At 33.2% G+C, this 25,179-nt stretch overlaps 1 protein-coding gene across 50 annotated transcripts in view; it reads right to left on the bottom strand.

Annotated features, from left to right (window-relative positions):
* The window catches only part of MIPOL1 (mirror-image polydactyly 1), a 387,061-nt gene that overhangs the window by 190,406 nt on the left and 171,476 nt on the right, over positions 1-25,179 (bottom strand). For 47 of the 50 annotated variants that reach the window (XM_063596040.1, XM_008957156.6, XM_034937464.4 and 44 more), the window contains one exon: positions 23,957-24,064. The exons of the other annotated variants lie outside the window; for them this stretch is intronic. In XM_063596040.1, the coding sequence (XP_063452110.1) occupies positions 23,957-24,064 (108 nt within the window). The remainder of the gene's footprint in view (positions 1-23,956; positions 24,065-25,179) is intronic. 50 annotated transcript variants of the gene reach the window in all.

Genomic DNA, 25,179 nt, shown 5'->3' with positions numbered 1-25,179 from the left:
AACTTTCTCACAGGGATAAAGGATATTTACAAAAAATCCACAGCTAACAACGTACTTAAGGTGAAATCCTGAATACTTTTCCTCAAGATAGAGAACAAGGCAATGATGTCTGTTCTCATCACTATTATTTAATATACCTAAATAACTTACAGCCCATGCAATAAGGAAGGAAAAGGAAATAAAAGGTATACGTAATGGAAAGAAATACAAATGTCTGTTGTATTTGTAGATGACATGATTACATTGAAAATCCCAAGGAATCTTTAAAAAACAACTGTAAAACTAGTAAGTCAGTCCATCAAAGCTGTAGGATACTATTAATGTAAAACTGGAAAGCAAAACGTTAAAATAATATTAATACCATTGTAATAGTGCCAAATATTAAATACTTAGGTGTAAATGCAACAAATGTGCAAAATCCATATGTTCAAAACTATAGAATGTTTATTAAATAAATCAAAGAAGACCTAAATAACTGGAGACACATACACTGTTCCTTGATCAGAAGTCTCAATGGTAAAGATGTCATTTCTCCTATCAAAAGCCCAACTGGATTTTTTTTGTAGATACAGACTGGTTGATTTTAAAACAAATAAAAGCAAGGAAAGTAGAATAGCTAAAACAATTCTGAAAAAAAAACAAAATTGGAGTAATTGGAACATTTAGTCCACTTGGTTTAACAAATTATTCTTTTTTCAGGATTATGTTTATTACTTTAATATTTAATTTAGACTATTTAAGTATATCCTATTATATCACTTTCCCCCTTCATTAGTTCCTAAATTCAAATTCTTGTCCTTTTCATGGTTATCTTAGAGATTCTAACTTGTTTTCCTGCCTTATAACAGTCTAATATAAATATACCACTTCTCCAGTAATGCTATAACCTTAGAAGATTTTGAGTCCATTACCCAGTTCTAGGCTTAAGGGTTATTTTTCTCATGGACTTTAATTTCTACATGGATTTGAAAGGGCATAAGACATTATTATTAATTTTGAATAAGTGGCTGGGCACGGTGGCTCATGCCTGTAATCCCAGCACTTTGGGAGGCTGAGGCAGGTGGATCATGAGGTCAAGAGATACAGACCAGTCTGGCCAACATGCTGAAACCCCGTTTCTACTAAAAATACAAAAATTAGCTGGACGTGGTGACATGCACCTGTAGTCCCAGCTACTTGGGAGGCTGAGGCAGGAGAATGGCTTGAACTTGAAAGGTGGAGGTTGCAGGGAGCTGAGATCACGCCACTGCACTCCAGCATGGTGACAGAGTGAGACTCTATCTCAAAAAAAAAAAAAAAAAAGATTAGGCTTCATTAGATCAATATTTTAATATTTCCAAACACATTTATCCTTCTGGCTGCTCTGAATTCCTTCTTACATTTCTGTGTTTGTGTTTGGTATCATTTTCCATTTGATTTAAGAACCCCCTTTACTATGTTTTTCAATTCACATCTGCATGTGACTAATTCTCTTGGGGTTTGTTTGTCTGAACTACGTTTACGTGCCACTATGTCACATTCCACTTTGAAAGATATTTAAACTAGGTATAGAATTTTACACTGGCTTTTTTTTTTGGAGCTTTAACAATGTTATTCTAATCTCTTTTGACTTCTGTTATTTCTATTGAGAATTCAGCAGTCAGTAATGCTATTCTTTGAACAACTTTTTTTCCTCAGTCTGCCTTTAAAATTTTTCTCCTTATCTCTGAGTTTATTACCTTAATTATATTGTGTCCATGTGTCATTTTCTTTTATTTATCCTACTTGGTGTACTTAAGAGCTTCAAGAATTTGTGGTTTGAAATTTCCATCAGTTTTTGGAGAAATCTTGGCTACTATCTTGTCAACTTCTGCTTGTCACGTTGTCTTTCTCATCTCTTTCAGAGACTCTAATTATACCTATATTGTACTGTTTTGAGTTTCATTGTCTCTCAGCTACGTCTCCTCTCCCCAAATTCCTTTTTATCTTTGCTATAATTTAAAAATGTACTGTTGATTTGTTATCTAGTTTACCAATCCTGTTTTCTGCTAAGCTCATCTAATTTCAGATATTGTGCTCATTACGATTAGAATTTCTATTTGATTTCCATTTGTTTTATAGAGATTACAATTTTATAATGAAATGCTTAATATTTTCATTTATTTTCTCTCTTATTTCTCCTACTTTTTTGAATATTTTCATTATAGCTATTGTAAAGTCCCTGTCATCTAATGCCAATATTGGATCAACTTTAAGTCAGTTTATACAACGTGTATTTCTCTTTGTTTTGAGCCTGTGGTCTTATCTTCTTGTGTATCTAGTAATTTTCAATGGAATGTCTTCAATTGTATATAATATATAAGTGACATTCCAGATATTATTTAGTCTTGAGGTTTAACCTTCATCTCTGCCAGGTAGATAAGGTGGGGCTGATCATTTTAATTAAGAACTGCAGAATATGGGGGTCAGTTAGCCTCTAGTTGTTTTTTGTTTTTTGTTTTTTTCTTGAGAAGGAGTTTTGCTCTTGTTGCCCAGGCTGGAGTGCAATGGTGCAAACTTGGCTCACTGCAACCTCCACCTCCTAGGTTCAAGTGATTCTCCTGCTTCAGCCTCCGGAGTAGCTGGGATTACAGGTGCCCACCACCATGCCTGGCTAATTTTTTGTATATATACATATATATTTTTTTTGTAGTAGAGACAGGGTTTCACCCTGTTGAGCAGCTGGTCTCGAACTCCTGACCTCAAGTGATCCACCCATCTTGGCCTCCCAAAGTATTGGGATTACAGGTGTGAGCCACCGTGCCCAGCCTCTAGTTCTTATAAAACAGCTGCAAAATCCATCCTGCTTTTCAGATTTTTTGTTTGTTTTTAATCTCCAAACCTGTGCAGTCACAGATATCCATAAGGCACTACTGGATGTGTACTTAATGCTCCCTCCCCTCAGTATCAACCAAAAATCTGGTTTTTTTCTTTAAATACCAGACAATGGCTCTCCATGAGTAAAAAGCTAGAATTTTCAGATTTCTGCCTGCAGATAATCAACACATGCCTATGAGATAAAAGTGGCTGCAAAAATAAGCTCTCCTTTCAGGTTCTTCACTTCAACTGTTTTAGTCTCTCTAGTCTTCTTACTCCAATGAATAAAAGATTCTCAAGAATCCAAAATCAAGCCTCAGAAGATAGAACAATAAATATATAATACAAAAATTGACAGGAAAAAGAGTAAAGAAAGTCTCAGATTACCAGAATGTCAGGAAATCCAGCTGGAAAACAAGAGATCTAATCTATATCAATCATGTGATTAGGTGCAATATTCATTTACATATATAAATATTATCTACACATACATGTTAACTCTGGGATTATCTTTCTTCCTTCAAGAGTTGAAAAGATAAGAAATAGAAATGAAGTGTGTTTTACTACATGCCAGCATACATTTTTTAGTCTTATGAAGAAGACATATTATTACAGTAAAAATCTGTTTTTTGTTTGTTTTTACCACCCTTCATTCTTTTTTAGTGTTTCTGGTAGGAAAATATTTCCAATTTCTTTTAGAAAATCATTCTTCCCCTATTCATAACATATCCTTAGGAGCAGACCTAGATTGTCCTAACGCGGTCAGTATATTTCACTCCATTGGTCACAGTAATCATTTTAGAGATAAATGAATAAGCACATGACCTCTAGTAGTCCAATTCAAGTTTAAAAGACCCAATTCTAGAATTTCTGTTTTTATTTTTGATAAACAACTTTTTTTTCCTTCTAGCCTTCAACTGGTAAGTTGAGAAGGCAGAAGCTTCTACCTCATGAATGTTAAGCCAATACATAGAGGAGAGCAAACAAAACCTAGATACAGAACAAAAGTTTTGGGGTCCTACGCAAGAATTTGCTGAAGTTAAAAGAGAAATGAGCTACTATTACACACGACATGGATGAATCTCAAAATCATCATGTTGAAAGAAGCCAGACACAAAAGAGTAGGTATTATATGACTCTACTTGCATAGCATTCCAGAAAATGCAAGTGAATTTATAGTGACAAAAAAGCAGATGAGTGGTTGGCTGGGCTGGGGATAGAGGTTGGGAGGCAGCACAAAAAAAATATTTTGGTGGGATGATAGAAATGCTCTGTATCTTCATTACGGTGGACATATATGTCAAAATGCATTGAACTGTATACCTTAAATGGATGAAATTTACTGTCAACAAAATTGATTGAAAAAAGTAAAAAAAAAAACAAAAACAAAAAAAATCCAAAAATAATCTCTGGAAGTTAGCCCTGTCCTTGGTCTTTTCAACTATGTGAACAATAAGTTTCATTTATGCTTGAGCAATTTGGGGTGTGGTTTTCTAACCCTTGAAACAAGCAAATACTATCCAATACAAATACATTCATTTTACAAAATTTACCATGGCAAGCAAATGTATTAATGCATTTTTGAAAGATAGTCAATAACAGTTGAAACAAAAAGGCTTACAGGTGCTTAAAGTCTCAGTTTTCTTTTAAACAAATAATTGTTAAAACCCCACAATTCTTCAACAATGCTGATTACCTCAAGTTTTTTTTTTATCCTTTCTAAGATGAGAGTCTGACGATGTTTCTTAAGCTCTTATATTGTTTAGGAATTGTTACATAATGTTTTTCCTAATCACTGATAACATTTTTTTCTGGTTCGCACTTATAGTTGGACAAGAAATAATATATAATTTTCCAAGTAGCATCATCAAACATTTGCATCGTTTTAAGTCACATCTTTGCTTTTCCCTTCTCTTGGTTCAATTATCTTAATTTCTACCTCAAGTTTCCTTTATTTATTTATTTTAATACATCTTTTGGATCTTAGAAGTTTTCTCATTTTCTCTTTAGAATTACATAGGAAAATATTAGTTTTAGAGAAGCATGATTGTAAAACACCCAATATTTTATAATAAATACATTCTAAAAACAAGACTGATAGCTTCCAGATTGAAAAAACCTGCCATAGAGAAAACTATGGTCTTATAAATAGGGAAGTTAAAAATGTCCTTGAGACAGATACACGTATCACATTTTTGTTAGAGAATCTTAAATTTCATATTATACAATAAAGTGAATATACGTAAATTAGGCTGAAAGTTAGGTCACAGGTATATAGCACTACCAAATGGGAATTGTTACCAGGACAAAACTGATACACTCAATGGAAATACTGTATCAGGTTTCATGATTTAAGTTCAACAATCTGAGGTTCTGGAAACAAAGTCTTAATAGCCCTACGAGAATCCTTCCTCCCCTTTACTTCCTTCCTAGTCACAGAAAATAATGAAAATGGAACACTTGAAATAAAATTATTGTTTCCTTAGTAGTTGTTTCATCTGATCAAAATATTTCTTCTGATCCATGTTAAACTACATACAATACAGAACTATTATAAATCCTTATTAATATATTATAGTTATTTTTATGTAATTTATGCCATTTAAAATAAATTTACCACTTTCCTTATATTCAAAAAATGTTTCCTAAATACTTTCATAGTTTAAAAATTCAGTTTTTAGTAATTTTCCTCACAGTTTCATTATCTTCTAGGTAATACACATTGTCATATATAATTCCTTTAAGGTACTGTCTGCAGCTGAGCATTCTTCATCTAGATGGATATCAACACCGAACTTACGGTTTTTGAATGGAATATTATTTTTATAGCTTTTATGCAACGACACTTGTTGAATTTATTTTGAGATAATAGGTATAATAGATAATAGCCATATTATCAATTGGCTCTGTTGGGAAAAATGAGATAACTATAATTTGTATTTCAAATCCATTGAAAAGGTGGGATTAGAACACAGATATATGTGTAGCCATTATGGAGTATGAACGATATTGTTAAAATACTATTTATATTTAAAGCTAGTAAGATCAATTATTGCTTTATGCCTTTTAACACCTAACATGGTGACATATTAATTAACTAAGCACTTAATTCTGTATTTAACTCAGTGATTTATCTGTTCTCTACTATATTAACAACTGTCTAAGCAACTATCTAAACAATTAACAATTATCCAAATAAAATAAGACCTAGAATACAGGTTCTTAACCTAGAGCTCATCAGTGAGCTTGGGAAGGACATAAACTCCTTGAATTCTATGCAAATTTCTGTAAACTTGTATTTTTTTTTAGGGAGAAGACTCGACATTTGCATTGGCTTCTCAAAAGGGTTTCAACTACACAAAAAGTGTTTAAAAATCCAGTTATATGGAGAAACAAGATCAATTTATTGTCAAAAGACAGAATTATTCCTCTTTTACATCAACCAGGCTTGACATAACTGTAATCTCATGGAGATGTCTGCTACTGTCATCAAGAATTTGCATGTAGAAGGAATGCATCACAGAATATATGACATCTTGCTATGTCTACTGTACTAAAGAATTAAAGAGGTTTGAAAATAAATACTGAAACAAATCAGAAAGAAACCTCAATTTCATTAAACTAAAATATCATAGCTAGGAACATCTCAAATTGAGAATAAAGTTTATATAATATTTCAGAGTCATATGAATGTCATAAAATAATAAAAATGTACCATATAACTATTTAAAAAGCACAAGTCTATAAATTGGAAACAATGACCAGCTAAGAGATGACAGGTAGGCTGAAACTCAACCTATTTCCAAACCACTAAAGAAGACATAAATCAACTTAAAGGGAAAATTGTATTTGTAGGTTTATAAACATATTTTTAAAAACCACTCCTATAAAGCAAAAGATATAAAAAGAAAACTTGAGAAATGATAAAAGGATAAAGGATAAAAAATTAACAAAGCTATATGTTAGGCCACTTTGGTTCATGCAATTTTCTTTTGTTTCTCTCTAAAATGGTATATCAATTTTTATTTTTCACAAACTTCTTTCAATTAAGAAAGAAAAAACATTTGCACAGGAAAAAGCAGTTTTTCATCAACTTTTTCTAGTCAGTGAACAAAAGGCTGAGAAGAAATCTTTTTTTAAAAAAATGGTTACATTATAGTATAATGTATAGATTATATAAATCATGCATTATCTTACAGACATATATAAGAATGTATAGGGATAAAATGTATAAAATAGAAGAACCAAATGCTTGCAACAGAAAATAAAAGTGTAAAGTTTAGTTCTTTTTCTGTACTATAAAAAAACCAGCCATCCTGAAGGCTTGTGCCATTCTTAGGCCACTTTCAGGCAGATTCTGAAAAGCTGGAAAGTAAACACAGGTGTTTTAAAACTAGAGCTGCTGTCACGGACAACCACAAACACCCTTAACTCTGATGTGGCAACGCCTCTTTCCCGCCCTCTGTTTTTTAAAGCAATACCCGAAAAGAAAATGTCAAATGTTTCACCTTTCAACACCTCAGAATAAGTAAGAGCTTAAATAAAGTGTTGTTCTGTAATCTCTAGCAAATAGATCACTTTTTCACTACTTTTAAATGTAGCCAATTAAATATTAATTGCATAAGATAAAAAGTGGAATTTCTTTAAAAATTTCCATCACCCCAACCTTACACACCCTCCCTCTTCCACCATATTTTACAGCAGTTTCTTTAGTTCTTAAAGCAAAATCTTTTGTTTGACCACATTTAGATTATTTCTTCTATCGTATAGTTTTTACAGAAAATATCTGATTTTTTCTTGGAAAGTTTAACGTACAACTCAGAAAAATGCAGAGCTTTAACTGAAATATGTAATTCTCTTTTAGAAAACTGTATCCTAATAGGTACCTAAGTAGGAGTAGAAATCATTTACAGAGAAAAATAGAAGACAGAAAGTAAAATAATTCCCAAACTGCTACAAAACATGGAACTCAGGTTTTGGAATCAATTCATAAATGGAATCAATTTTCAAACACTGAAATATCAATCTATTACTTATAATTGTATAAAATTGCCCTTAAAAAACAGGGATAAAATTCATTAGGAATTGATAAGTTACAACCTAACTAGTAAATATAAGAACTAAAGAAAAATTAATTCTTTATATTTTACCATATACATCAAGAAACAGGTACTGTTAAGGGAATGGCCAAGTAAGTATCAATCAGTTCCCGAATTAATCTTGGAGGTTATTTTGAGAGGTTTAGTCCTACCCTCAGAATTTCACAAATAATTCCTTTGTGCAATCCATGTAAGAAATGTTCTCTGAAATCACACTTGTTTGTATATTTGATAATTTTTTTTAAAAAAACTGGTAGTTTCTTTGTGCTGTAAGCTTTAAATAAAGAGATGTCTGCCTTTTTAAATAATAAAATAAAAATTAATGAATAGGAATAAAAATAAAACTGAATGACAATTTTATATCAGTAGCTATATTTTTCCCAAAATTTCCTCAGATATTTTATCATTTTCTATTACCTGTTTAAAAATTGTGAAGAACTAATATCAGAGCTATATAATATTTGGCTAAGCAGAAGCAATCAATAATAAATAAGAGAAAAGTAAAGTTTTGCCATCTTTTTCAGATCCATCCATGCATTGCTTCATCTCAAATGTGAACGACATTATATAGTATTGAGACAAAATAATAATGTTGTGACAAACCAACGAAGTAAAGACATTTAGAATTAAGTTTGACAATTCTTAACTGAGTCCACTATACTCTGGTATTATAAAATATGCATGTTATCTATGGGCACAAAAGAGCAAGGAAAGGGCAGTGTGTCAGTATTGAAGTTAATTTCCTTGCTTTTGTTGGTTTATATTACCATCTAATAGTACACAAACAATCTGTTTCTAGGCAATGAATTTCTTCCTCTGCCATGATGAGCTGAGTTCATTTGTACGTTAAATATCTTTCAGCATGTAAAAATCCAGTTTAACAGCAACAGCAACAAAAGCCAGTAAAGGAATGTCATTTAAAAATCAAATTTACAAAAATATAAGATATAAAACATTTGCTTAATTAGAAAGAAGATTACTACTTACATTTTACAACCTCTCAAAAGGTGAAGGTAATTAACACAGCAGAATTTATTAAAACAAATGATATTAATATATCTTAGAATACTCAAGTTTTCTTGGTAATTCTTTCTTGGTCTTTCTAAAAGTAAAGTACTTATCTGAAAACTTGTAGATCTAGATAAAAACCAGTAAATGACTAACACAAGTAAGATTCCAGCAACTATTACAGTATGAAAATTTTTAAAAGAGGCACCTCAGACTTAAAACCTGACCATCATATAATGGAGCAAAAACACAATGGACAAATGTACTTTTTTGATGGCTGTGATCATGACTTAATTTCACTATCCTCCTTTTCTAGTAAAAATAATAGTCTTTCTAGTATCTAAAATGAATAATTTATGTAATAAAATTCAATGTAAAAAATTGTCACTTTTAAGAAAGAAGGACAAAAATGCTGATACAACTTGAGAATAAAATACACAAAAATGACTCTGGACTTAAACCTAAAATAGCAAGTATCAAAAGAAAGTGAAGATTAAATAGTCATAAATCACAAACAATACCTGAAACAAGATACTGGATTACACTGAAAACACTTGCATGGAATATGTAAAACCATGTTGCATGATTTTGTGAAATTATTAAGTACAAATAAAAGATAATATAAATGCCATTTAGATACGATTATGGTTGTACACGATTCAAAGTTAACATTTTCTAAAGAAAAGGCTGTAAGTTATCAAAACTCCCAGAGGGTGACATTCATCTGAAAATACACGAAATTTTTTTCAAGACTGTGAAATATATTCTTAAAAAAAAATTTAATATAAATACAAAAGAATAAAAATCTTGGAAATATGCTTTTTGTATCAAATTTTAAATACTAAGTAATAAATTATAGGATCTATAAAATGTGTCTATGAGTCAGTAGGCAAGAGTGATTTTCCAAGATGCCTTTTTTTGTTTCAGTTAAAATTAAAATCCATGCTGTCTAATCCTTGGAGTCAATTTGTAATTAAGGGGATTTGATGAGAGACCAGGCACTGAATTAATGATAAAATTTAATATCTGTTTTAATGCATCAACATAACAGAAAAACTAACCAACACTGAACAACACAATAAAGTCATTTTGTTGTAGAGGACATATCTATGTCAGTCTGTGAATGTTATTTTTTTGAAAAGAAATATATATGCTAAAGTTCTTTAGATGAACTGGTAAAAACCATATGTCTAAACATCAACACTCATGTCAAAAATATTAAAATAAAGATTAGTTTGGTATGAAAACTACATTGGTAAATGCAATTACTTTTACTGAGAATTTTATGTAATCTCTAATGAAAGTCTCAACTACTTTCCATATCATGTTTCAAAGCAGAAATACTTACTTAGTAAAGTAAGTTAATTGCATTTGACAATAGTAAGTTTATTTATTAAAAATATATTTTTAGTTAAGAAAGAATGCTTAAGTTTTAAGATCTAACAAATTAAATTTCATAGTATTTCAAACAACCAATCTGGACTCTATGCTATGCTTTTCACAGCATTACTACACTGCAATTCATCAAAGAATTTAATATATCACTTATTCCAAATCACTTTAGGGCACAACTTTACATAGAATTCAGTTACTGGAAATAGTTAAAACTCAAAGAATGAAAAAATTTCATTTGACCAGCATTCACCATGTAGCCTCAACCAATTCTTCCCCCTAAAATACCAAGAAAGCACTAAAAAGACATAAAACTGATAATGCTTCCAAAATACTGACATCATCCTAATATAAAAATCAACTTGAAAATCAAACAAAACTAAGGTTGAGGAACTATTTTGTCCTTACTTTACCTTCCAAACACAAAGTCTACACTAGGCAAGTTTTCAAATTCAGAGTAAGATATTCTAATTCAGGTCAAGCACAGTGGCTCATATCTATAATCCCAGTACCTTGGGAGGCTGAGCTGAGAAGATAGCTTAAGCTCAGGAGTTCCAGACCAGCCTGGGCAAAATAGTGAGATCTCATCTCTACTAAAAATAAAAAATAAAAAAAATTAGCAGGGCACAGAAGTGTGTGCCTATAGTGTCAACTGCTTAGGAGGCTGAGGTGGGAGGATCACTTGAGCCTGGAAGATTGGGGCTGCAGTGAGCTACAACTGTACCACTGCACTCCAGCCTGGGTGACAGAAGGAGACCCTGTATTGAAAAAAAAAATTCCAATTCAGTAGACTTTGGGTCGGGCCAGATTTTATTATTTTGGAAACATTTTTTTTGATTATTCAAATACATGCCTTTGTAAAGAACCTTTAACCTATATTTATTACCTAACCTGACCTCTGCTAGGTATTGTCTTTAAAGCTATCCAGGACATTGTTTCCAAAAATATATCACAGACACCTGCTCTTCTACACCCTTTTGGCCATTGTAATACGAAAAGTCAATAGGGTCAGAAAAAGAAGGGAGAAGATAATGAGCTCCTTAGAAAATAATTTACATTTTTCTACTTTTAAACTTTACATTTACAAGAGTCAAGGCTTCCACTATCACCAATGAGAGTAGAAGGTAAGGAGGAAGATAGTAATGAAGGTACCTACTATTGATGTGGGCAGAGATAGGAAAGGCCTAGGAGGAAGACCTGGGAACACTGAGAGTCTTACATACTCAATTTTTTTCCAGGTCAGTGAACATTTTCTTATGAAAACAATTTCATTCTACCACCCAAATTCCTCTCCCTGAAGTACTGTGGCCAAACTGAAAAAAGGATAAGTAGGTATTAGCCGAACAAAGTAAGGGAATAGACAATATAGAGCGTTTCCATCAGAGAAAATGCCGGATACAAAGACCAGGTGACACAAAGGTTGGAAAAGCATTCCAGGATCTATCCAAAGTCAGTTAACATACTGATACATCTGCCTGTTGGGCCTAAAATTCAGCCTCCTACTAAAAATTTGTGCCGTCATTCAAGTATTCATTTTTTTAAAGTTTGCGGCATATTACAAAATGTATAAAACAGTTCCTGTAAGGAAGCTTGCAATGTAATTTTATATTTCTATCATTACTTATCAAAATAAAGTATCAAATTCCTAAAACAACACTGACTATGAAACTCGCAATTAGAAAAACATCATTAGTAACCAATGTTAAAAGCAATTATATGCAAGTATCATAAGTATTACATTTACATTTGTCATAAATAATCTCCACAGAAATTTCTCACAGTAATTCAGTATTCCTTTCATGGCAGAGGTTATAGTTCACAGCTGTTTCATCTGCATCTCATCAGTCTTTATTGTGTCTTGATGGACTTGATGAACCTGCATAGGCTATAATGATTTGACTATACCTGGTGTTATAATCCATGGAATCACCTTTCACTGTAGTTGTTCATTTTAGACAGCACACAATGAATGCTGTTAGAGCAATTCCACATTTGGTATGCAAAGACTGTAAACCTGGTCTAGCTGAGAGTCTTGCTTGTAAAGAAAGACATTCTCTTGAGAAAAAAATTATTATGTGGAAAACAAAGGCTGGCAAGGGAACAGAACGCTGTTAGAAACCAAGGCAGAATTTCTCCCCATCTCCCTTGTTCAAAAATTGGTGTTTTCTTTATATACTGACTTCTTTCTCTCCTCTTTTCCAACTGACTGCTTCATAACTTCAGATTGCCCATAGTCTACAGCTGTCTACATGGACCCAGGCCTACTTCATGATCATTTGGTTTAGCATTCAAAACTGACTTAGCTCCCTTCCCTTTCAGTATCCCAATTCCAAATTATTGAAGGAGTAATCTGACTTACTAACTTTTCAAACCAGGCCATATAGCTCAAGGTCATTAGATGGCTTTGGGTTACACGGCCATGCATCAGATTTCTTATAGAAAGAGAATGGTTGAAGGATGGGTAAATGAATTTGAGTAGACAACAAAAAAGATTTGTTACACTCTTCATTCTTTAAAACAAATCTTCCTCAGTATTACATACACATTATAAACTAACCTTCCCACTTTTACTTAATAACTGAGCTCCTCAAAAAAAATTTACATTTTTCAATGAGGAGTTCATGTCCTTTGTAGGGACATGGATGAAATTGGAAATCATCATTCTCAGTAAACTATCGCAAGAACAAAAAACCAAACACCGCATATTCTCACTCATAGGTGGGAATTGAACAATGAGATCACATGGACACAGGAAGGGGAATATCACACTCTGGGGACTGTGGTGGGGAGGGGGGAGGGGGGAGGGATAGCATTGGGAGATAAAATAAAATAAAATAAAATAAAAATAAAAATCAACATTCAAAAAAAAAAATTTACATTTTTCTACTTTTAAACTTTCCATTTACAAGAGTCAAGGCTTCCACTACCACCAATGAACTGAAATTGCAATGACAAAGCTACCACTGCCTTAGAAATATGCCTGTTCTGATACTTTGCCCATTTTTGAATTGGGTTACTTGCCTTTTCTTTGCTGAGTTATAAGATTTATATACTCTAGATATAAGTTCCTTGCCAGATATATGATTTGTAAATGATTTTCCCATTATGTGGGTTGTTTTTTCACATTTTTGATGGTATACTTTAAAACACAGAAGTTTTAAATTTTTATTAAGCCCAGCTTAACTGTTTTTTAGTTGTTGCTTGGGATTTTGGTTTCGATCTAAGAAAGCTTTGCCTAACTGAAGGACCCAAAAATTTGCAGTTATGTTTTTTCTTCTAGGAGTTTTATAGTTTTAGCTTTAACATTTAGATTTGTGAAAAATTTTGAATTACTTTTGTATGTTGTATGATGAGGTATGGATCCAAATGCATTCTTTTGCATATGAATAGCCAGTTGTCTTGAGACCATTTGTTGAAAATGCTATTTTTATCCCCATTGAATTGTTTTCTCACCCCTCTCAAAAGTCAATTGACCATAAGTATGAGGTTGAGTTCTGGACTCTCAATTCTGTTCCACTTATCTGTATGTCTGTCCTTATGCTATTACCATACTATCTTGATTACTGTAGCTTTGTAGTAGGCATTACATCAAGACCCGTGAGTCATCCAAGTTTGTTCTTTTTCAAGATTGTTTCGGCTATATCAGTTTTTATATTAGGATTACTAGCTTAATGAATGATATAAATTTCTACTTTTCACTGTGGTCTTGTTTAGATTGCATTAGAATGATCTTGGCTTAAGTAGTAAATAGGATCCGTTTTTTAAATCATATAGTCTTAGTGCCTTTTTATACAGTGAATTTTAAATTACTTTTTCAGTTGTTTCAATATATCCATCTACTTTTCTGCTTCTTAAGTCAATTTTAGTGGCTTGTATATTTTGCTAGGAAAGTACCTTCTTTCCTTTGACTACCAGATTTGGTCCATAGAACTGTAAATAATTCTCTTATTTTATAATCTCTTCTAGTTCTCTATATTACTATCTCATCTTTATTATAGCAACTTCTTTTTCCTTTTCCTTAGTGCATAAATGATTGTACAGTGGGAAATACAATATCAGGAAATAGTTTGAAAAGGAAGAGAATGATATCAGATCTTGCACAGGTTGGATTCATACCATGGAAATGTATGGGAATATTCAGAGGTCAGATTTAGAAGAAGAGAAATAAAAAGAAGAAACAATAGTGAATGCCAACATTTAAGTGGTACACAAAAATAAGTGGTTCACAAAGGAGACTAAACAGTAATAGAAAGATAGGAGGATAACCAAGAGACTGTGTTATCACACAATTCAGAATAGAATAAAATTTCATGGAGTGGTTCAGTGTCAAATGCTGCAAACAAAAAATATAAAGTGTCCATTTGATGTGCCAGAAAACTGACATTGGTACAATGCTATTTAACTCAAAAGATATAGAACTTATTTGGATTTCACCCATTTTTATATGCACCCTTTTTCCCTCTCTCCCTTCTTCCTTCCTTATCTTTCTCCCTCCCTCTCCCTTCTTCCTTTCCTTCCGTCCCTCCCTCTCTTTTCTTTCATCCCTTCCTTCTTACATTCTTTCCTTCCCTCCCTCCCTCCCTTTCCCCCTTCCCTCCTCCCCGGCATATAAGTCTGTGACATTTTAATATCACCACAATGGGAATACAGAATGGTTACATCACTATAAAGAAATACCCCCTTGTTACCTTTCAATAGTCATAGCCTGTTCCCAAACCTAACTCCTAGCAACCACTGATTTTTTCTCTATCACTATAATTTTGTCACTTTGGGACTTATATAAAAATGGAATCATATAAATTTAACCCTTTGAGAATGGCTTTTGCATCATGCCCTTGAGACCCATCTGAGTCATGGGTGTATCAATAGGTTGTTTCCTTTTATTGTTGAGTAATATTCTATTGTGTGGACATTCATCTGTTGACCTACTAAATTTGGCTTCTTTCTAGTTTTGGGCAATTATGAATTAAGCTGTTATGATCATTTATGTACATGATTTGTGTTAAAATACATTTGCATTTTTCTGAGATAAAGATCCAGGAGTGCAATAGCTGAGTTATATGGTAAGTATAAATTTAACTTTATAATAAACTGCCAGTGTTCCAAAGTAGCTGTACCATTTTACACTCCTAACAGCAATGTATGAAAGATTCAATTTCTCCACATCCTGTCAACATTTGGTATATCAGTATTTTTTCATTTTAGCCATTCAATTGGTGTGACATGATATCTCATTATGATTTTAATAAACTTGTAAATTTTTAAAGATAATTTTAATTTTAAAAAGTTTTAAAAATAGTAAAGTCAGAGTTTAAGATTTCAGCTACTTTTGTCAAACATTCTGCTTCAGTAATACTGGACTCAGAAGGATCACTGGTGCCCAGGAATTGGAGGTTATAGTGAGCTATGATCATACCACTGCACTCCAGCCTGGGCAAAAAGAAAGAGCCTGTCTCTTAAAAAAAAAAAAAAGGCATAAAAATAGGAAAGAAATAACCACCGCATTCCTGTCAAGACTGAATGCTGAATTGCTTTTTGGTAGGGGAAAGCTTGAGAGGATATGAAGATTATATCAACTGTCTTAGCCTACATGCCTAGAAGGATGGTAGTACCATTAATTGATAGATGTTAATAGACCAATTTGGCAGTAAATAATAGAAAACCATAAAGAATGATTTAAAATATAGGGCTATTTTATCTTGCCCCCCAAAAAGTTGCTGATGATATAGTTGCTTAACGTTCTGTCAGTGGCTCATTGGCTAAGAGGTTCAATGGTGTTACAGCCAGCTACCCTTGGCCTTTGTCTCATGACTATAAAATGACTGCTGCAGTTTCATACAGCATGTAATAAGAAGGGAGGAAGGAGTGATGTTTACTTCATCTGCCCTTATCTAAGGAAAAAAAAACTTTTACAAAGATGCCCCTCTTTCCTCCTCCCCTACTGCTGCAGATTCGCTTTTATGTCTCACTGGTAAAAAGAAAAGCTGAGAAAGTATTTAACCTTTCCAGTGTCTATAGCAGAGTCATGCAAAGGAGAGTATGACTGGAAATAAATGTTGAGTTATAAAGTCAATAGTGTTTGACTCAGGTCCTGACTCCTTCCTGGGTAGAAGGCTTACAGAGTCAAATTAGGCATTTGGTTTCAAATTTGCTGTGGTTAAGCAGACATTAAGATATTCAAGTGGAAGAGCAGACATAGAGTCATTAGGACAAAAATGATAGGTGATGCCATAGGAAAAGATTAAATTGAGAAGACTACAAAAAAGAAACATCAACTGCTGGTGAGAATATGGAGCAACAGAAGCTCTCATTCATTACTGGTGGGAAAGCAAAATGGTACAACTACCTTGGAAGACAATTGGCAGTTTCCTATAAAACTAAACATATTTTTACGTATGATCCAGAAATTGCACTCCTTAGTACATACTCAAATGAGTTGAAAACACCTGGGTCCATACAAACAAAATGCACATGGGTGTTTATAGAAACTTTATTCATAACTGCCAAAACTTGGAAGCAACAAAGATGACTTTCAGTAGATGACTGAATAAATAAACTGTGGTATATCCACACAATTAAATGTGATTTAGCTGGTGCTAAGAGTTTAGCACCAGCAAACCTCTTAGCCCATAAGCCACTGACAGAACATTAAGCAACTATATCCTGATTTTTTTTTTTGAGCAAGAGAGAAAAAAGCCCTATATTTTAAGCACTTTAAAAAAAGGAGCTATAAAGCCATCAAAAGATATATGGGAATTTTAAATGCATATTACTAAGTTATAGAAGCCAATATGAAAAGGCCACATATTCTATAATTCCAACTATATGACATTCTGGAAAAAGCAAAACTATGGAAACAGCAAAAAGCTGGTCAGGAGGGATGAACAGGCAGACCACAGAGGATATTTTGGGCGGTGAAACTGTCCTGCATGATACTATAATGACTACATAACATTACACATTTATCAAAAGCCACTCAATGTTCAACACCAAGTGAATTCTAATGTAAACTATGAACTTTTGGTTACAATGATGTGTCAATGTAGGTTCACTAACTATAACAAATGTACCACTCTGGCGCAGGATGTTGATAGTGGGAGAGGTTGTATGTCTGTGGGACCAGTGAATATATGGAAACTCTGTGTTTTACAATTTTGATGTGAACCTAAAACTACTCTAAAAAGCAAAGTTTATTTTAAAAAATAAGAATAAGGAAATAACTAACCCAGAGAACATTTATTCTTTAGAAATAGATGGAAAAATAAGCACCACCAATTAAGACTAAGTAAGGAAGAGCAAACAAAGAGGAAAAAAAATGGAGATATGGTGACAGAAAACTACAGAAAGCCAGTCACAGGAGTAACTGCCTGTAACTGCCTACTTGGCAAGCTGAGGCAGGAGGACTGCTTGAGCCCAAGAGTTTGAGATCAGCCTGGGTAACATGGTAAGAATGAAAGAAAGAAAGAAAGAAAGAAAAGAAAGAGAAGAGAAGAGAAGAGAAAAGAGAGAAGAACAGGAAGAAAGGAAAGAAAACTAGTGTGTCAAGAGGGTGGGACCCAACAAGACTGAAATGAGCTATTCTTCTTAGGTTGATTGGGATGTAAAGATAATACATAATAAATATCAAAGTTTTATTAACAATCAGAGCTCTTTTATAATCTAAGGAAGATTCACTTTCAATGGAATTACATTGGACAGTTCCAATTGTAGGAAGGAAATGTGTGAGTAGGAAGGTAAATTAATAAATTAAAAAGGAGGCTGGGCATGGCAGCTCATGTCTGTAATCCCCGCACTGTGGGAGGTCGAAGCGGAATGATCACTTGAGCCCAGGAGTTTGAGACCTCGTCTCTACAAATAATAAAAAAATCAGCAGGGCATGGTGGCACATGCTGTGCTTCCAGTTATGTGGGAGGCTGAGGTGGGGGAACCACTTAAGCCAAGGTGGTTGAGGCTATAGTGAGCTGTGATTGTGACACTGGACTCCAGCCTAGGTGACAGAGTGAGACACTCATCTAAAAAAAATTATAATAATAATGAAAATAATTATTAAAAAGGGTAGACAGACAGCCAAATCATGAATGAACTCCCATTCACAACTGCTACAAAAAGAATAAAATACCTAGGAATACAACTTACAAGGGATGTGAAGGACCTCTTCAAGGAGAACTACAAACCACTGCTCAACAAAATAAAAGAGGACACAAATAAATGGAAAAACATTCCATGCTCATGGATAGAAGAATCAATATCGTGAAAATAGCCATATTGCCCAAGGTAATTTATAGATTCAATGCTATCGCCATCAAGCTAACATGAACTTTCTTCACAAAATTAGAAAAAGCTACTTTAAATTTCATATGGAACCAAAAAGGAGCCCACATAGCCAAGACAATCCTAAGCAAAAAGAACAAAGCTGGATGCATCACGCTAACTGACTTCAAACTATACAAGGCTACAGTAACCAAAACAGCATGGTACTTGTAGGAAAACAGATATATAGACCAATGAAACAGAGCAGAGGCCTCAGAAATAACACTACACATCTACAACCATTTGGTCTTTGAGAAACCTGACAAAAACAAGCAATCGGGAAAGGATTCCTTATTTAATAAATGGTGTTGGGAAAACTGGCTAGCCATATGCAGAAAACTGAAACTGGACCCCTTCCTTACATCTTATACAAAAATTAACTCAAGATGGATTAAAGACTTAAACATAAGACCTAACACCATAAAAATCCTAGAAGAAAACCTAGGCAATACCATTCAGGACACAGGCATGGGCAAAGACTTCATGACTAAAACACCAAAAGCAATGGCAACAGAAGTCAAAATAGACAAATGGGATCTAATTAAACTAAGGAGCTTCTGCACGGCAAAAGAAACTACCATCAGAGTGAACAGGCAACCTACAGAATGGGAGAAAATTTTTGCAATCTACCCATCTGACAAAGGGCTAATATCCAGAATCTACAAATAACTTAAACAAATTTACCCCCTGAAAAACAAACAACCCCATCAAAAAGTGGGCAAGGGATATGAACAGACACTTCTCAAAAGAAGACATTTATGCAGCCAACAAACATATGAAGAAAAGCTCATTGTCACTGTCATTAGAGAGATGCAACTCAAAACCACAATGAGATACCATCTTATGCCAGTTAGAATGGTGATCATTAAAAAATCAAGAAACAACAGATGGTGGAGGGGATGTGGAGAAATAGGAACGTTTTTACACTGTTGGTGGGAGTGTAAATTAGTTCAACTATTGTGGAAGACAGTGTGGTAATTCCTCAAGGATCTAGAACTAGAAATACCATTTGGCCCAGCCATCCCATTACGGGGTATATACCCAAAGGATTATAAATCATTCTACTATAAAGACACATGCACACTTATGTTTATTGTGGAACTGTTCACAGTAGCAGACTTGGAACCAACCCAAATGCCCATCAATGATAGACTGGATAAAGAAAATGTGGCACATATACACCATGGAATGCTATGCAGCCATCAAAAAGGATGAGTTTATGTCCTTTGCAGGGACATGGACAAAGTTGGAAATCATCATTCTCAGCAAACTAACACAGGAACAGAAAACCGAACACCACATGTTCTCACTCATAAGTGGGAGTTGAACAGTGAGAACATATGGACACAGGGAGGGGACCATCACACGTGGGGGTCTGTTGGGGGTTGGGGCGCTAGGGGAGGAGAAATACCTAATGTGGATGATGGGTTAATGGGTGCAGCAAGCCACCATGGCATGTGTATACCTGTGTAACAAACCCTCATGTTCTGCACATGTACCCCAGAACTTAAAGTATAATTTTTAAAAAAAAGGATAGAAAGGCAATATATATGAATTTTCTTATTAAGTTTGATGTCTACATATTTATATCTAATGCAAATTTATTTTAAAAACATTATATGTTTAAGGCTGGGCTTGGTGACTCATGCCTGTAATCCCAGCACTTTGGGAGGCTGAGGCAGGCAGATCACTTGAGGCCAGGAGTTCGAGACCAGTGTGGGCATTGCGGCAAAACCCCGTCTCTACTAAAAATACAAAAATTAGCCAGCGTGGTGGTGCATGCCTGTAATCTCAGCTACTCAGGAGGCTGAGGCCGGAGAATGACTTGAACCTGGCAGGCAGAAGTTGCAGTGAGCTGAGATCGAGCCACTGCACTCCAGCCAGGGCGACTGAGTGAGACTGTTTCAGAACGAAGAAACAAACAAACAAAATCACATGTTCAAAAACATGTTCTTCCAGAAACTAATTTCTTAACATAAGTAGATAAAATTTACTTTAAACAAGAAAATAAGCTGTTTTTTAAAAAAAGTAACTTTCAGAATATATACTAGTATCAGTATAATTCAGTCCCTTATCCTATAGATACCACTGTGTTTTACTTGTTATTAGAGAAAATAGAAAACATAAAAGTAGGAGAAACAGTGCTATGCCTTGCAATTTTTTTTTTTTTTTTTTTTTTGAGACGGAGTCTCACTCTGTTGCCCAGGCTGGAATGCAGTGGCACAATCTCTGCTCACTGCAACCTCTGCCTCCTGGGCTGAAGCAATTCTCCTGCCTCAGCCTCCTGAGTAGCTAGGATTACAGGCACCCACCACCACGCCTTGCTCATTTTAGTATTTTTTAGTAGAGACGGGTTTTCATTACGTTGGCCAGGCTGATGTAGAACTCTTGACCCCAAGTGATCCACCCATCTCAGCCTCCCTAAGTGCTGGGATTACAGGTGTGAACCACCACGCCTGGCCTGCAAAATTATCTAGTGTAATTGCCTCCTATGTTAGAAAGAATGCTTATAAATGATCACCAAAAATCTAATCTTAGTCTCTACCATAAAAAGTCATTTAGAAAAAGACCTCTGGTTATTAGAACAAATAAAGACATTATTATTAAAATGACATTAGATTATTAAAAAGTATTTCCTTACATGATAACTGATTTTGCCATAATTATTTTGGAAAGTTCCATGTAATCTATGACCATTAATTGTGATTGTATTCCCCCAAATATATCTCTAGAACTGAAATTCCTTTAGGAATTTCAGTGTAATTCAATAAAATAAACCATGAATTGCTCAGTTTTTACCCTACTCAAGTTGAATTTAATAGTGATATTAATAACAGTACTATTTATAATAAAATACTAAAAATATTATTGGCAGACTGAAAGCTTTAGAGACAGTGAATCGTTTTTAAAGAGTTGTTCCTGACACTTATTAGATACTAACTAAATATTAAATCAGTTAACCAAAAAATGATACTTACAAATAAGTTGTAAAAGATAAACATATTGCTCAGAAAGGAGGCAAACTGTTCTCACCAGATAGCTTGGTAGTAAACTTATTATTCATAACTCATATGACAACTTAAAGGTACATAGTGCTATAATTAATGCATCAAATAAAAAACAAAAACTTCCTGGAAGGTAAGAGTAATTTTTAAAAAATGATTCAGAATAAAGCAAATGTTTTATAATTGACCTAATTTTCAGAACAACTTTAGAACTTCTCATGAGGAAATATGGCATAAAATTAATAAAAAATTATTCAGTCAGTGTTATGCAAGACAGACCATTTTAAAACAAGCTTAAATGAACACAGATGCTTAAAAAAGATTGAGTTGATGAGTTTTAAAAAATTAATTCTTCCTCTCATCTTCACCAAGAATTTAAGCTAGCTTATTAATGAATGTTATGAAGGATTAAAAGACAACAGAAAAATTTCAGACTTTTGCAAAAAAAAACATGAGCAACTAGAAAAGATTTTAATATAGTATATTTGTCAGGAGTGAAAATATAGCTACATTGTTTTAAATTAGATAGTAGTCTTCAGTTAGCAGAAATTTCTATCTTATGAGGGTTTAATGTTTGTTTTCAACTTATCTATTTCCAGCCTGGCCAACATAGTGAAACCTCGACTCTACTAAAAACACAAAAATTAGCCAGGCGTGGTGGTGGGCACCTGTAGTCTCAGCTACCCGGGAGGCTGAGGCAGGAAAATCACTTGAACCCAGGAGGCAGAGTTTGAAGTGAGCCGAGATCACACCACTGCACTCCAGTCTGGGCAATGGAGCAAGACTGTCTCAAAAAAAAAAAAAATTATTCCATCTATTTCTTTATTTCTCTCCATAAATAGCAGCTATCATTTCATTAAATTAAACAGAAACACACAACCAGAAGTGCCAGAATAAAGATCATGAAATTAATATATACTTAACAAACTAGAATTTTTATCTTAGGTGCTGTTTTAAATGGAGACTGCCATATCATATTAAGCCCATTAAATCTGTCCCCTAACACTGACAATAAATTAGCACACATTATGGAAGCTGCTTTTCAAATACTGTTTTCTATTTTGCAAGTATACATTTTAAAAATTATTATTAGTTTTCATAAAATAGTAAATTCCTTGGGGGTAATTAGAAATAATCACAGCAATCTATAATTTGTTCCTTTCTCATGTATTGTTTTCATCTGTCTAAAGAAGAAAAGTGCATTAGACAAATATAACAAAGTTATTATAAGCCTACCACTAAGAATATCAAAATGAAGTTAAATACATTTTGTGGAAAAACCTGACTTCCACCAAATCTCATACTTCTTAGACAGATTAAAAATATTTTCTACATTAAAATGTCACCATTTTCCTCAATTTTGGTACATGATTCCAGCTTAGTGAATTACACAGCTAATGCCATGATATTGCTCTGTACTATGCAGCAAAAAAACAAATTTAAGACAGCAAAGTAGAATATAACATTCTTGGTAGCAAATCTTTTCTTATTGTACAATAAAAACAATGATGAATCTTTTCTGTTTCTCATGGATTTCTTTTTTTAAACCTTAACAGGTTAGCATGAGAATGCAAGCACCTTGAGGGTAGAGACAACTACTGTGTACAGGCACTATACTGGGAACTAGGCAAAAGATAAAAAGTAGAATGAAAAGTCACAAGCACCTTAAGAAAAAAATACAATTAGTAGAATTAAAACCATGTCCTTTTTCATAATTACTCAATCTATAATACAATGAGACAGAACTTTTTGTCATGAAATGTGTATTTCACTTGTTTAAAGTTCTAGTTGAATTTATTATTTAACATCTTTCTTTCTCTTTTATTGTAACATTCCAAGTACCTCTTCATTTCCCAAACACGCTCTTCAAACACATATTCATTTCCCAAACACATATTCTTCAAGGACTGTCAGTTCTGTGAATATTACAAGTCCTTTTAAAAATTATTATAATAAATATTGATGCAAAGCAAAGGCCCATGATTTAATTTTTTTTCTTTTAGTATGGTCACTTTTTATTAACTACAAAAGGTAATGATATAAAAAAGAAACAGAATAAACATTTACCAAAAGTTATTAATATACCACCACTCAAAATTCAGAAAATGTGTTGTTTTCACGTACACATACATGAAATAAAATAATACCATAACAGAAGGGTGCTGTATCTGTGTTTAAAGAAGGGGTTGTTGGCAAACACCACAGCTCACTTCTGCTGAAATGTACACAACTGATATATGCAGCACAGAAAGCTGGCACCAAGGGCTTACAACCTTAATTTGCCTGCAAGAAGGAACGGAGATTTACCTTCAGAGCACGTTCTTGATTGTTTTCAGCAGTCAGATGTCTCATGTTGTTTGCTGAAGTCTGGTTCTGCTCTTTCAGATGATGAAGCTCCTGCTCTAACCGTTTGCACTGCCACAGGGGAAGAATCCCATTAAGTAAAGGAGTTACAGCATTTTTTTTCACCAAGCCACATGAATTAATGTAAATAATATCATTGTATTCTCTAAAAGACAAGGTTTTTTTTTTTTTGCAACAAGAATGGTAAGTAAAAGTAATGTTAAATACAATAAATAAAAACATTGCTTACAGTATTCTAAAAATTCAATTATAATTTTCAGTTAGTTTATTAATCTGAATGTTATATAAATCACAAAAATAGTTTTATAAAATTAAGGTCAAACCATATTTAAAATTATTTACTTCTTTGACCAAATGGTTCTGATTATCTATGTTGGTTGAATAAAACTGGGCTTCTAAAAATCATATTGGATTCTAAATAAACTACAATATGATATTGTATGATCACATTTTATTAATATTTAAAAATAAAAATTATAAGGTATATGTTCAGAAATATTTCTAGATTTTAGAAATATCTAAGGAAACGATTTTATAGGGAAAAAAGCAATAGCCAAAGAGTGCCAAGACTTGGAAATAGATAAAGAATTGAGTGTTTTTAATTTCTCCCATTTTGACCAAATTTTACTTTTAAGTAAAAGTGGTTAACAGATATGTGAAATGACCACTTTCACCTATTTGGAATACAAGTAAAGAATATAAGAGAATATAAGTAAAAATAATAAGTTAAAGTTTCAATGAGCCAATAGAAGCATCTATGTTCAAAAAATTTTTGAAATATCTTGCCATTTGAATATAAGATTTCAATATAAATATGTAAAACACTTCACGTAATAATTACACAGGCTATAAAATGGGGTGCTGCAAATCAGGACAATAGGAAGACACATGGGGGATTAAAGAAATAAAGTACTAAACACACCATTGAGGAAAACATTAAAAACCATTCCTTAATTTATCTATTTTAAAATTAGAATATTTACAAAACAACTAATAAGGACACATACTGATTTAAGATCTGGAAAAAGTTCTTTCTAGATTATTTGACAAATGGATAGTTGTCATCATAGATGAATAAAAAATCATTACTTATTATGTTACAATCATGATGCAGCTATCATCCAAAATGACATTTCTTACTACTCTGATTTCTTCTGCCTCTGACC

Source organism: Pan paniscus, chromosome 15 (genome assembly GCF_029289425.2).
Source record: "Pan paniscus chromosome 15, NHGRI_mPanPan1-v2.0_pri, whole genome shotgun sequence".
Lineage (NCBI taxonomy): Eukaryota > Metazoa > Chordata > Mammalia > Primates > Hominidae > Pan > Pan paniscus.
This window is presented reverse-complemented; position numbering and strand designations above follow the sequence as displayed.